Source organism: Pongo abelii, chromosome 2, assembly GCF_028885655.2.
Source record: "Pongo abelii isolate AG06213 chromosome 2, NHGRI_mPonAbe1-v2.0_pri, whole genome shotgun sequence".
In the NCBI taxonomy this organism is placed as follows: Eukaryota; Metazoa; Chordata; class Mammalia; order Primates; family Hominidae; genus Pongo; species Pongo abelii.
In genome coordinates, this window is record NC_085928.1 from 14,762,058 (window position 1) to 14,777,271 (window position 15,214).

General features: G+C 49.0%; 1 protein-coding gene across 3 annotated transcripts in view; it reads left to right on the forward strand.

The window, feature by feature from the left end:
* The window catches only part of ADCY5 (adenylate cyclase 5), a 165,469-nt gene extending 160,535 nt beyond the window's left edge, over positions 1-4,934 (forward strand). For all 3 annotated transcript variants that reach the window (XM_054551390.2, XM_024245370.3, XM_024245369.3), the window contains 2 exons: positions 2,070-2,194; positions 4,136-4,934. In XM_054551390.2, coding sequence (XP_054407365.2) covers positions 2,070-2,194; positions 4,136-4,264 — 254 coding nt within the window. In that variant the 3' untranslated portion in view covers positions 4,265-4,934. The remainder of the gene's footprint in view (positions 1-2,069; positions 2,195-4,135) is intronic.
* Positions 4,935-15,214: the final 10,280 nt, after the last annotated feature.

Genomic DNA, 15,214 nt, shown 5'->3' on the forward strand with positions numbered 1-15,214 from the left:
TCTGGAGGGGCTGTGCCATACCTCTGTGGTGTCCGGCAGAGGTCCTGGATCAGTTTCAAAATAGTCATGACCATATTCTTGCTCAGAAAGTCTTTGAACCAAAAACATATGTATTTTTCTTTTTTTAAAGTCAGTTTTGTTTCATTACCCCCAACCTTTTATTTTGACAAGTTTCAACTCTACAGAAGAGTTGAATGGTACAATGAAAACCCAGGTACACACTTCCCCATGTGTTCCACCCTGCTATGCCCATAAAATAACTGTGGAATGCCAGCTCTGAACTTGTTCCACAAAGCCCGAGGTATTTCTGCAGTTTGTTTGTCCTTAGAATAGATCTTACCGAGGGTGTACAGTCTGATGGAGCACAAGTTAGTTTTGCAATAGAAAGCTGACTTGGTGGAGTGTTGCTCCTCCTGAGGTCTGTGGAGGTAAAGAAAGCTTTCTGAAAGGGCAGGCCTTTGTTCTATGAGCCATTTAATGCATTATCAACTCCCTGGGTATGTTTGAAGCCATCAATGATTCAGATTTCAAATTTTTAAAAATTACAATTATCACCCACAAAAGTACCGGCATTTCAGTTCTCAAAATTAACACATTATACCGAAATATTGGATGACTAAAAACCGGTATTGTGATCATTCGTGTCCTTGGGAGACATTTTGTTGCAGCCTGAGTGTCAGGAATCGGGCTTTCCCTGGGCCAGCTGGCTTGCTCTATCCCATAGGCACAGTGCTCTGTGGGCTTGGCCAGGTTTGCATCCTGCACTGGCTGCTGGCGGCCCTGAGCACAGCCAGCTGGGAGTCTGCTTTAAGTGATGTGCAGCCTCCATTTTTGCATTAACGTCACGCACTCTTGGTCTTGTGTAACATTGCCATTCTTGTTTTCCTTTCACCCCATCTTGTCCACCTGCTTTGGTTTGCATTTTTCTCCCAGTGTGTGTTTTTGAAAAGCCTCAACTCCTCGATTGGACCAGGCCTGGGGACTGAGTGTAGAATCTGCCAAGAGGTAGATAAGGAGCCGGGCAGGCAGCTGGGAGCCTGTGTGGCAGCTCCCCTCCTACAGACTCAGGCCTGTCTTCCCTGGGTGGTGTGGCTTTGGGAAATAGAAGCCATCAGGGTTCAGTCCAGTCAGCAAGGTGGACAGTCCAGCCTGGTGATGGCACATGGGGTATAAAGCTGCCTGCAGCTTGGAAGGACTGATGAGGGGGGTGGTGGAAGGAAGTTCTGAGGACTGATGGCATTGCTGACCAAGTGAGGGTCACCAGGGGCCTAGTTTGGAGCTTCTGTGTTTTCAGTCCTGCCCTTCACACACAAGAAACAGGCAACAGTGAGGCTTAATGAGGACAGTATGAGACCAGCAGGTTACACAGGAGGGAATGCCCCGTGCCTGGAGACAGGGCAGGAAATGTCTAGAGAACATCTGTTGAGCCAGCTACATGGGGGCAGGATTTAGCCTGGGGAGGAGGAGAGAGAACAACACCTCAGGAGGGAGAAGCAGCTCAGCAAAGGCTCAGAGGCAGTGATGCTCAGCGTTGCCTTGGGTGGGATTGGGAAGGTGGGCAGAGGAGAGCCGAAGTGGTGGCCGGAGCTTGGTCGCTGCAGTGTGCCTGCCCCAGCTCAGAGGTGGGGAAGCAGGAGGACTTGGAGAGAGGAGACTGGCACAGGGCGAGGAGTTGGCCAGGACCTAAGAGTGAGAATGGCCAGGAAAGAAACAGAAGAATGAGGAAGAGGGACACAGCCAGTCTGATAGGTTGAGCCTAAATGGCTCCAAGAGGAGGAGGATTAGGGAAAGGCAACTGCATTGCACAAGAGGTCACTAGAGGCCTTGAAGAGGGCACTCCTGGTGAGGGGTGTCAAGGACACAGGTGCAGGCTCCTTGTGTCTTGCATTCACAGGCATTTGATAGGAGCAGGGTAGCGGGAGGCTGCAGGGTTAAGCACAGCCTTGGGCCTGGAGGCCCATGGGTGTCTCAGGTTGGGAGTCAGAAGGACCTGTGGCATGTGGGGAGACAGATGGTGGCGAGGTCAAGCCAGAGGTGTGATGACTGTGGCTGATTCCTGTCCCCTGCAGGGCTCAACATTGGCCCCGTGGTGGCCGGGGTGATAGGGGCACGAAAGCCTCAGTACGACATCTGGGGCAACACCGTGAACGTGGCCAGCCGCATGGACAGCACCGGTGTACCCGACCGCATCCAGGTGAGTGCAGGAGCATCCACCACCCCTCACCCCATGGAAGGGCCTGTGTCTGACACCGAGAGGTCTTCAGGGCAGGCCATCTACAGTTCCCAGTCAGAATGTCTGCAGCCAGATTCAAGGGTGATGGGGCTGTTAACGCTGATGTCTTGGAAGCTTGGAGAACACAATTGTGTTTCAGGCCCTCAGCACCTTGGACAGATCTTCAGGCTTCTGCAGAGCCCTCTACTGGGCATGAAAGGGATTGGGGGCTGCTGGGAGTGGATCTGATTGTAGAGGCCAAGCTGAGAGTGCACATGCAGGCCCCAGTGCCTCCTAGCCCAGGCACACAGAGAGGATGCAAAGATGTCTGCAGGGAGCAAGTCTTACCCATTGAGCCTGCAGCACTCCTGGCCTGGCTCAGGAGAGCCAGTGGGGGCTGCTGGCCCTGGGATGGTACCTCCCCCAGCCCCAGCAGCCAAGGGCCCTGGCCACAGACTGAGGCCTTTTCCCCTTGCTCCCTCCTTTGTGAGCTGGGCTTGTGGTTTCCAGGCCTGCTGTTCTTCAGCTGCTGCTTTTTCTTGAGGCTTCCTCGATTCTCTGCTGCAGTCTGATGGCAGAGGCACCGCCCTGGGCAGTAGTCCTCCTGCACAGCACTCACCCCCAGTTCTGTGTGAAGCTGAGGGAAGTCAGCTTGCCTGGCCTGTTTTTCCAGGTGCTAACTGTGCTGCTTTTAAGGCCTTTTGCCAACACTGGTGATACTGCTTAAATGTCCCGACTTCTCTCCCCCGCAGGGCCTCTGAATAAAGGGCCTGACGCCAAGCACAGTCCTGGTCCACTCAGCCTGACCTGGCTGGGGTGTGGATGCTGGCCAAGGGGCCTGGCCTTAATGGCCTTTTCTCACCTCCATCCCTGTGCAAAGGAGAGAAGGGCAGCAGGATGGGCCTAGAGATAGGAGCAAGGGACATGTGTGTTTCCAAGGCTTCCAGCCCATTCAGGGACAGGCGCAAGGGACTCTCTCAGCAGCCACCACGATGACCCAGCAACTCACCTTGTGTGGGGCCTCACCACACAGGAACTGCAGCTAGTAACACCGTGGGGTCCCCTCTCAGCAGCCCACCCAGCACTCCTATCCCTGCTCCCTGGCGCTCGCACTCACCGGTGGGCTTGCAGCGTGGCTGGGGTGGGGAGCTCTGACGATGCTCACAAACAGCTCTTGGGTCATTCCAGGAGCCACTGGCTATGCTGCCCCTCCCCACACCCGTCCCCCACCACTCTTCTCTTTCACCCAGCAATGGGATAGTGAAATTAACGAGGCCATCGGTGAGCTCTCTTCTTTGTTCCGAAAGCGAAAGCGGAGCCAGACAACAAGACCTGGACCTAAACCCAGGCCGTGCCGTTTATTCACTGTGTAACCTCAGGCTCATGACTTAGGTGCTCTGAGCCTGAGGGTAATAACAGTCACCTCACAGGAAGATGCAGTGAGATAAGCAAAGGCTGTCAAACGACCTGTGGTGAAAAAACAGCTTTTAAAAATCTTTCTGATCTGTCACAGAGGGATGCTTTTGTACAATGCACTGGGGACACACTTGGAGACGGGCTGCAGCCAGGTCAGATGGCTGTGAAAGCTCCCCGGCACTTACTGTCCACTCCTGAACTTACTCTGGACTCAGGGCAGTCAGTCCATGGACCACAGGCCACACTGAAACAGCACACGCAAGCTGCCCATCACAGTGCCTGGCACGAGCAGGTGCTGAGGGTGAGAGCTGGCATTGCTCTTTTCTTAGGATCCCCTCCATGGTGAGCTGCTGTCAGTCCCTGAGAGCGCCACAGTGGGGCAGCTGCCCCTCTCCTTCTGTGTCAGGGGCGGCAGCAGGGCTGGGCAGTCAGAGGTGGCTCTACCCCACAGCAGTTCATGGCCAAGGCCATCAGTGGCTTGCCCTCTCTCCTCCTTTTCCCCCACAGGTCACCACAGACATGTACCAGGTGCTGGCTGCCAACACATACCAGCTGGAGTGCCGGGGCGTGGTCAAGGTCAAGGGCAAAGGCGAGATGATGACCTACTTCCTCAATGGAGGGCCCCCGCTCAGTTAGCAGCTGTTGGCCAATGGTGCCAGGCAGCTTGGCCTCCAGAGGCATGGAAGCAGCTTCTCTGTGTGCTGGGGGTGGCGGGGAAGCCATGCTCCAGCCCGCAGGGCTGCGCTGCTGAAATTTTCCACTTGGACTCCAGAGCAGCTTCTGCCTTTGCTGGTGGGCAGCGGCCTCTGTCCCAGGCCCTGGGGTGCCAGCGTCCTGCGAGCACCCAGCTGACCAAAGATGTTTCCCTCTGTAGAAGACTCTGCTAGACTGGGTCAGAAGCTTGAGTTTTCTAACAGGTGCTGCTGCACAGGTGGAAAGGAGCCGTGGGAATGTGTGTGTGGCACGGCCCAGACAAGGGCAGGGCTGAGGGAGGGACCTCCGACTCAGCTGGGGGTAGATGGGCTCGACTCTGGCCTGGGAGAGCCTAGGGGCCCCAGGGGTCTGCTTTTCTATGTGAGCCTTTAAACTTCAGACAGGCCACCACCCTGCACCTGCAGGGTATTTGGGGCAGGAGTGCTGGCTTTGGAGGGACTGTGGCCTTCATCGTGGTCCTCTGCCCACACCTCCACGCACACAGACAGTGCCCTAGGAGGGAAACAGAACTAATTACGAGGGGGAGGCAAGAGGACGCCAAGCAAGGAGTGGTGATTCTGAGAAAAATATTTATTAAATAAAACAAAACAAGTTCTCCGTGCCCTTCTTTAGACTATGCTAGTTGTATGCGTGTAAGAGACACACAAGCAAACGAGGACGCCACTCGGGGGGAGGGCGGGGATCCCCACTTGTCTTTTTTGTATTTTTTATTTTGTATTATTGAAAGCCTTGGAGATCTCACAGATATGCCAAATTCTATATTTTGTAAATTCTCTATGTCAGAAAACAGCTGTGCACAGCAGGGCGTGTGTGCTCATTTGTACTGTGTGTATGTCGGTGTATGTACTGGTGTATATGTGTGTGTGTGTTCATGCTGTGGAACTGGTCTCACACAGGATGCATTTCCGTCATTTCAGATTTGGCAGTTTTGGGTTTTCCCAGGTACCACCAGAGCAGTGGGTGTGTGCTTTTGGGGTACCATATGCTCAGATTAAGTAGGAGGATGCATGGACACATTGCCCCATCTTTCTCTGACACACGCACACGTGTGTACACACATGCACACACCCTCCTTCCCCTAAGCAAAACGCAGATGGAATAAGTAAGAAAACCAAAAGCTGCTTTCCCATCCCAGGCCGAGCTGGAACCAAGGGAAGCAATCTCATCCTGCAGCAGCCAGTGCGGCCTCCGTCCTCCGCCCTCCACACCCTGAGATTTCAGACGTTTGCGGCTTACAGAGGCAGCTCCCACGGATTCCAGAGTGCTTACAGAAGGCCAGGTGCTTTGCAGGCTGGGGCGAGGAAGCCAAGCCTCCCTGGCCTACTCAGTTGGCCAAGGTGCAGGTGGCTCTTCCCGGAGATGTTCACTCAGACTGGGGGATGCAATGTGCAGCCTTCAGGTTTGAGGAAAGGGAGTGGCCTTGACCTCCACCGGCAAACCAGGCAGAGGAATGGGTAGAGCCCAGCTTTAGAGTCCACAGGGAAAGCTAGCAGGAATTTTGTTTTATTGGTAGGGGGGCAGTTAAACATACCAAGAAAAAAATACTATTTTTATAACCTATGAGGAAGGCATTTGGAAAATGATTACTCTAGCACAGAATTCAGTGGAATCCTTAGGGCCCATGGCCAAATCTTTCCATTGCTTCTCAGGTTAGAATGATCTTCACCTCCAACATGAGCTTGGAGGCGATGAGGTAGTGGCTCCGTGCCAGCTGCCACAATGTGACTTTGATGTCCACCTGCACCACCTCTCACTGGGCTCTAGCACCACCCTCCCCTCCCCACACACCAATTGAACACAGCTCTGAGAAGCAAAGTGTGTGGACCCAAAACTGCCAAGCCTGAGTCTGTCCCGTGCTTCTGCTGCTCCATCCTTTGAGTTCTGCATTGCTGTCCTGCCGTCAGCCGCAGGAGGCCTGCTTTCTTCCAGCTGTTGTTCTCAAGTTCCCTGCCCCTCCACATCGCCCGCCAGTGGTGTTGGGTTTTCGTTCTGCTTCCAACCTGAGTAAAGTGTGTGTGCTGAGTTCATCACATGTTCTCCCATGGTCATGGCCTCCCGGCCCCATGGGGACCCCTCTCCCATCCCAGCAGTGACTGGTGACAGCGTGCAGGTGCAGTGCTAGCTCTTCGTTCCCTCTAAAGGGTGTGCACTCTTTTTATTCCTACTCTTGCAAAAACAGATACGATTATGATTTCCCATGGAAATTGAAAAGTCTATTTAAATAATTTAACTATTAAACACTTTCACTGGTAACGTGTCCTGGTCTGATTTGCAGCTTGAGCCAGGGGGGCCTGGCCCTGGGTTGAAGAACAGTGTACCCAGCCTTGGGGATGCTGGGGAGGGGAGCCGCAGAGGGCAGAGAACTCCCCTGAGTGGGGGACAGCACCTTGCTGTAGAGATAATGTTGGCTGAAGACTGCGGTCCTTGTGGCGGCCAGTGGGAGAACACTGGTGACCGTAGCAAGAGTCAGTGCATGGGGCTGGGGAGCAGGTGCACCCAGGGCAGGAGGCTGAGGAACAAGGGCTGAGTAGGGACCAGAAGTGAAGGGGATACAAAATCCAGGATCAGACCAGAAAAGACCAGGTCCAGGGAAGGATGCTCTAACATGTTTATGTGTTGGATGAGCCAAACACGTTTATATGCCACGGAAAAGAAAGGTGAAAACACAGGCATGGAACACAGATAATGGAAAGGACCCAGAAAGGTGAGTGGGGACAAGCTGCAGGCCAGAAGTGAACTGATTTGACCTGCATAGCTAATAATGATGGCACTCTCTGTGTGCCACACTGGGATATGCACCATACAAACATTATCTCATTTAATCATACTGATGAAGGAACTGAGGTACAGAGAGGTTGAGTTATTTGCCTAAGGCCACACAGCTAGTAATGAACAGAGATGAGTTTCAGAGCAGGCCTGTCTGCCATCAAACCCCATGCAAGGAACCTCATGCAGACCTAGGACTCCTCTCTCTGCTGAGAGGAAGGGAGAGGTGGTAGGGGAGTCAGGGGCCCCGGTCAGCACTTCCTGCCTGCTGTGCCATCAAATGCCAGGTTATATTTGGGTTAAGGAAAGAAATTCAGAGGGGGTTGCTCACATTAAGTTGAACACAGGTGTAAATAAAGGCAGCAGTGAAAAAGATTTCACAGCTTCACTGACCAATAGCCATGTGGGGACATAGATGTGACAGTCCTGGGCATGTGGCCAAAGAAGGTAGACATCATTAGGACTTCAATGTGCCTGCAGAAAGATGTCATTTTACTGAGGTAAGACTTTAAGTCTGAGAAATTTTCATGCGGGAGTACATTCATTAGAAAAGGAGACCAAATGATAAAATGTTCAAACTTTAGGGGCCAATTGGCCTACGTGGGAACCTCAGCTCCTGAAGAACTTCCACCCTGCTGTAGCCAGTAGAGACTAGGCCCTCAGGCAGGCTCCATGAAACCACGCATGTAGATACCAAGGAAATGCAACTCAAAACCAGCAAAAGCCCTTTCCAACCCCATCCCCACTGAGCTAGTCCCAGAGAACCTACTTGTTTCTCCCTTACGAGGGTCTTTTTTCCAAAAGCATATTCATATCTAGAACACTAATAAGCAAAAAGTTTATTTGAAAAGATGCTTTTGATAGGTGGGGTGAGTTTTGAACACCACTTTAATGCCCACTGACAGCAAACATCACTAAAACCAAGACCAGACTTTGGCCAACATGGTGATGATTTGACTGTAGTGTGATGTTAGCAGCTAATTAGTGGGAAGACAGTGAATCCTGGTGCATTGGAGAGGCTGAAAGTAAATATTCACCAGCTAGCCACGTTACTCTTAAGACATTCAAAGTTAGAAATACATTCACAGAACTTTTCCAAAAGCAAAATTACCTGAGTGGCATGTAGTCAAATGACGCCAGGAGCTGCGGGTTTTCCATAGTGCTGCAATGGCCACAAGCTGTTCATCAGCGGGATATGAGCTTCCTGGAGCCTTAAAAAGGTGCTGAGCCCGGGTCCCTGCAGGGCAGGAAAGCCTTTTCAAGCATTTCAACATATAGTGTTCACAAGTGCTGAGCAGATTCTCACTGCTGCCTGAACAAAAGAACGACGATGGCAGTGACAAACACGCTCTGAAATCCGGCAGCTTTTGAATTTGTCTAAATCCCAATCACACACTAAAGAGAACAAATGCTGTCCAGTTCACCTTCAGAGGGAAGGGACTGACAGGGCTTGGCCGTGCTGGCCCTGGCTGCCCACCGCAAGGCCCCCCATCACTGAGCACAGGATCAGGAGGAGAGTTGGAAGGGCTGCTGTTATTTATAGGTGTGGGGAGGGGGAGGGCACAGCAGACCAGAGAGACCATCCCGCTCCATTTGGATGAACTTCACGGTGTGTAGAGAGCTTCCACACACATTTTCTCACCTGTGCCTCCTCAGGTCTGGGAAGCCATTCGAGAAAGGACCAGAGCCTTGCCCGAGGCCACCCTGGTACTCAGAGCAGTCCCTATGGCACTAGTCCAGAAGCACTTCTGTTCAGGGTGCCCATCTAGCTGGGTACTGAAGAGCGTGGCAGGAACAGCGGGCTCACCACTCCTCAAGGTTAACAATAGATGAAATGAGATCCGATGACTAAAGTGGGCTTTTCTTGTCCTTCCAGATTTTCACAAAAGCCCTCTTGGTGGCTTTTCATCCCTGTCTTGGGAAGGAAAATGTGATATTGGCTGTCCTCTCGCCATCTTTCTTTCCCACCTGCAGGGACCCTGCTTGACAAGATGGACATGAGCAAAGGCAAATAAGGGCATTGGAATAGCCGGTCTCCAGGCTCTCTCCCTCCACTGGTACTCCCTGAGTCTAAATATTTGTGTCACTCTCTATCCAATCTTCAAGTGCCAGACCACATGTATGGTGCAAATGTAAACACAATCTAATTAAGACATTAAGATTTAGAGCCAAAGGCACAGAGACAAATGAGGTAAAAGCATCGTGCCAAGGGGGATCTGTGGGAAAATCACCTTCAAACCAAAGTCAGAACCAGCCCTTGCTTTGTCCTCCTGCAGACACCAGTCTGGCCCAGCAGCGTTCACAACATCATCACAGACAGGGGTGTCTCCCTTCGAGGGCCCCATTCAGGAGTGAGGGGTGAGTGGAGATCAATCCAGGTTCACAGAGCAAGCAGAGGGTCCAGAGAGGGAAGGGGAGGAAGACGGTGAAGAGAAGGATAGGATTCACCTAGAGTTGAGGGCCAAGTAGGCAGGCATCCTGTCCCCCACGGGATTCCCAGCGCCCAACCTCACGTGCCCAAGTGTCTAGTGAGCAGAGCTGAGCCACTGAGGGCATTTGCATCCCCAGGGCCTCTCTCTCCTACTGCTACTCCATCAGGGCCATGAATTTGAAGAATTCTCACTGGAATCCATAAGGGGGACTATCACTGTGTTTTCCCTTGACCGATTTCTAATTTAGACCTGCCTGGAATCTCAGGTTTGTCAGTATCTCTGGTTAGCCTGAGACTAGTTCTCTTACTTTGCAAAATTGCTTCCCCACTTTGTTAGCTATAGTGGCAGTCCCCTCCCGGCTCACATGGGTTTTTTTGGAGGGTGCCTTTTGCCTCAGATTCTTTTAAAAGCCATGTTGCATCTGTGCAATTTAAGAGCGCCTTTCAGCTCTCACGTCCCCAGCATCTGCATGATACTGCAGCTGAAGGCTGTGGCTGCCTCCCCACCCCCCTCACCTTCCCATCAACGCGTGTGCACACTCACGAGAGCCCTTAGAGTGTGGGCACGAGGGCTGCCGCCATCCATGAGCAAATTGTAGATCAGATTCGAATGTTCCAAGTCAGGTGTGTTGGGACCAAAATGCTGGTTCCATGCTGGATAGGGCAAGGTTCCTAGAGGCACCTCCCTCACTCACCAGCACCCCAGTGCCTGGGAGACTCTGCAGGTACTGGCAAGCACAGCCTACCACTCCCAGGTGTGTGACACAGGGCTTCATCCTGCTTCCTTCCCTCAGGAGGACTTTAAGGTGGGCAAAGCACCTGGCATACAGCAGGCATTTGGCAAATGTGAGTCCTTCAACCCCCTCTTCTCTCTTTGGATGCACCTCCAGTGCCCTGACCAGAAGTCTGCCCACAAGTGCCTGCCTGCTAGATATTTCAATGGGATTCTTACTTAAGTGGTGGCTTCTGAAAAGTTTTGTGCAATGATTTACGACATTCAGGGGCATTTGCAATTTAAAAGACTCTTAGCACCTTTAACTGCAACAAGGAAGACCACAACGTGGTGGCAAACGCTTTCCTAGCACTTGATGTGCCAGTCTCTAAGTGCTTTACGTTTACGCACTCCATCATCACAACACTGCTTTGCCAAAGGTACGATTATTATCCCCACTTTACATCTGCGGAAACTGAGGCAGAAAGATTAAGTAATTTGCCGAGGTCACCATGCTAGTAGAAGAGAGAGCCAGGGATGATTCTGGCTCCAAACTCTTAAACACTATTTTACACTGTGAAAAGTTCCCTTCTATTTTTTGGTTAATGTTTTCAGAGGGATCACAAATTCCCTAATCACCTAACAGAATTCCCATTAAATGACATCAAGTCAAAGAATCAACCTATTCTGGCATTTTGCTAGGAAAAGCAAATGTTTGTAACAACCAAATCACCAATAATGCTTTTATTTTCCACATCAAGTCATTAATTTATGTTAGTTTTAGTACAAGTACTAAAATGTATACTTCTTGCCCTAATAGCTAAGGTATACATAAGCTTCACCATACCTCTTGCAGCCATCTGTCTGTCCTATGTCATTGTTACAGAGATTTTAGGAAACTATTTTATTCAACCTGGGACATCTATACTGTGGGAGTTAGCACTGACCTGATCTCTTATTTAAAAGTAATGTATATTACCTTTACATATATTCCTTATATATTTAAACATATTTCCACGTTATCCAGCTTAAAATCACATGGTGGTTAAGAGCATGAGTTCTGAGTCAGATCTGGACTGAAATCCTGATGCTACCACATGGGTTAGGTTGTGATTGTGGTCAAGTGACTTAACTTCTTCATGGCCCAGGTGGCTCATTTTTAAAAGAGAAAACCTTCATAAATGCTTTCAGTAAAGATGACATGCTTAGCATAGTGCCTGCCACACAGTATACACTGCCATTTCCCCCTTCATGTCTGCTTCATCTGTTCACACTGCTGCTAAAACAGTAAGAACCCAGCTGTCGTCAGTCACACACGCAATCCCTAAGAAGTGTCTTTCTGAGATGCACTGTGGCATAGAAAAATGAGCACCAACTTGTAAGCGACTTAAACCCAACTCCAAATTTGAACTTCACATCCACCACTAAGTGTCATGCCATACGAAGACAAGTTCTTGACCTGAGTCTTGGTTTCCTCAAATGAAGATGAGATAGTGCCCTCTCCACCTCATGCTGCCATAAGGATGAACTATGGAGAGCCCAGCACTAGCCCAAAATGAGCTAATAAGCATTCTCCTCATTAGTCCTAGGCGCTGGAGGGATTCAAAGTGCAAGAGTGAAATACTTTGTTCATCTTTAGGCAAGGTCCTTTGCAACCCAACCTCAAAGAAAAGTGCTGGCACAAAGAAGGTAAGCAAGCAAGGCAGAGCTGGGGAGGGGACACCAGGAGCAAATGGGGAGTGGAATGCCTGAGTCCTGCTTCCCGTTGTCAGATGGTGCCTGAATGTGCTTTCTGTTGGGTGATGCTTGTATGGCTGTGCTGTGAGATGCAGGAGAAAGGGGCGAATGTAAACTGTGGGTGGGTTTGGGCTGAAAATACTGTTTGTTGCCAAGGAAACACAAGGAACGATTCATAAGGCTAGGATATTGATTTCAAAAACTCTGAGAACTAAGGCTGATCTCTGAGTTTCCTAAAACCCCCAATTGTGCTGAGACGACTGATTACACATCAGCATTGCCAACGCACAAGAAACATGAATGCCCACGCATCAACACCACTCACTGTTAACAAGCAGGAGGATGTGCGCCACGTGGCTTCCAACCACACAGTGTTTCCACGTTTCTTTTGATTTCATCTGCTAAATAACCTAGAAAACTCAGCCACTCGAGAAAGAGACAAGAGTGGCAGCCAGTTTTTCTCTTTGGAAAAACTCGATGCTTAAACAGGAGGCTGCAATCTGCTAGCATTCAACAGCAGCCCCAGAACATTAATGATCACACACCTCCAACCTTACCGGTAATGCTCAGAGTAACATTCTCAGCTCACTCAGTCCTTTTACACAAACTCAGTCACAACCCTTGGAGCCGGGTTTCTTTTGTTAACTTTTAGCGAGGATATTACTAAAGTCAATTTAACCCTAAAATCAGACCTTACTTTACCACAGCATTTTTAGGGAGAAAGACTTTGGTTCCTTAGAGATAATAAGGCAGAAAAATACCACAAAGCATTGAACACAGACAAAGAATGTGGCCCTAAAGAGTGACCTATAACTTGTGGTAAGGCTAAGTGTTCAATGCGGTTTTGAGTGGTGGCTGCTCTTGAATGTATGTGTTCTTTTACCACACACTCCACAGAAGTTCTAACTCTTACAGTGAACCAAAAATCTGTTAAAAAAGTAACAAGGAAGGTGTACACACACACACACACACACACACAACCTTTGTTGAGTTCCTTGGAAACCCAACAGCTCAGAGTATGACCTTAGGTCACTTAGTAAACCTTTTGAAATGAAGGCCAAGCAATTGCCTTTTAGGGGAGGAGCTGACCTCAGAAGCCACGGAGGTTAGGTCCCTTATGACAAACTTCTGGTCTCTGTGGAGCCCTGACGAAGTAGGAGTCTAATGGGGTTCCACATGCAGCCTAACAGAAATGGAGCCGTCCATCTCTCCACACTAGATTCCACTGTGGAGACCACATTTACTGCAATATAAATGTGCTAATCCAGGGATAGCACACTCACTTTCAATCTTATAAATTACAGAATTGGGTAAAGGTTCTCCATGTCTTAAGGCATGTGTCTCAAATGATTTTCAAGTTTAATACTTGTTTTCAGCTTAGGATTCTTACTTATGAAAACAAAATCCTTTATTAACCACACCTACACAAATCCCCCCAAATCCTGAAATGGAAGCCTTTGAAAGCTGGTACAAGGTAAGGATCCAAGGCACAGTCATAACATGTAAATGTGTGAAAATCGAGAATTCTGTTCATTTTAGCACTTCACAGGACCCCCAGTGAGAACATCTTTACTAGAAGGCATCAGGAAAGGCTCTCCCCTAAGGAACTGGTATGCTTTTCACCTACTGATAGGGCAGTGCATAACTTATTTCCCTACCCTTAGCCTTGATTTCCAGAAAGTTCCAGAGTCAAATTTTACATACAATAATGTATGTAAACCCTCCCTTCAATTTTCATTTGTTTTTCTTCCCTTTCTGTTCATATTTCATTAACATGGCTGTATATGTCTTTTCTTGGTATGCTGCTTTAAGTGCTTTTGGGAAAGAGGCCAGGTATTAATGTAAATATATATTTCAAATACAGACCGAAAAAAGCAAGCAAATATTGCAATTATTTTAGTATATAAAAGAGGGTATCTTTGCTCTCATGGTACACCTTAATCAAAAAGCAGTATTTAGGAATTATCTAAATTAAAATAAAATACACCTATTAGGATAAAATACTCCAGCAGCAGGCCTGGACTCACCAATTTCAGAACCCCTCAACTCCTTGGCTTTACCAAAAACAGTCATATTCCCTGAATATAACACTGGTCACCTTCACTAGTTCTATGCTAATGCGAAGAGCCCTGCACTAGATCAGGGTTGTGTGTGCTTAGCTATGTGAACTGGGTAAGTCATTATCATCTGATCACCTCTGTGTCCTCCCCCTTAGAATGAGGGCAGCTACTACTGCTCCTATGCTACAAAACTCACTATGAGGAGGTAAACTCAGGCTTGCTCTTAGAAGTGCAACATAAACAGAAGATCATACACCATGGAGGCCTAAAGTGATTCTTTCTAAAGAGCCTAAGGACTTTTTTTTTTTTTTGAGACAGAGTCTCACTCCATCACCCAGGCTAGAGTGCAGTGGTGTGATCTCGGCTCACTGCAACCTCCGCCTCCCGGATTCAAGCGATTCTCCTGCCTCAGCCTCCCAAATAGCTGGTACTATAGGTGCCTGCCACCACACCCTGCTTATTTTTTTGGTATTTTTAGTAGGGACGGGGTTTCACTATGTTGACCAGGCTGGTCTCAAACTCCTGACCTCGTGATCCACCCACCTCGAGCTCCCAAAGTGCTGGGATTACAGGCATGAGCCACCGTGCCCAGCCAGGACTTCTTTACACCAATTTCTTTTTCTAAATTCACAGTTCTTTTTTTGGCAGCATGATACAGGTAGAGAAATGATATAAACACGGAGATACAGGCACCAAATAATGAAAGAAAACATTTCTATACATAAAACATTTATACCTGTTTTCATTTTTTTACATTAAGATGTAAATATCCTCTTATCCAAAAGAGCCAGTGAAAAAATAAAAACAAAAACAAAGTAAGCCTTTAAAAATAGTTGGGGAGGAGTTTTCAAGTGTTCTTGCTGAATGTATCTGAATACCAAACATTGTAACTCGTCAATTCAATGACAAGGAGGTAGCTCCTGAACCAAACTGGTGCGAGCTGTGTCAATACAGAGCAAAATCTCTATTAATCAGAATGTTCCAACCTCCCTATTTACAAGAAAACTCTGTTTTAACCATTAGTTTAGAAAACCTTTCTTTTTTGAGACAGAGTCTCGCTCTGTCGGCCAGGCTGGAGTGCAGTGAAGTGATCTTGGCTCACTGCAACCTCCACCTCCTGGGTTCAAGCGATTCTCCTGCCTCAGCCTCCCAAGTAGCTGGGACTA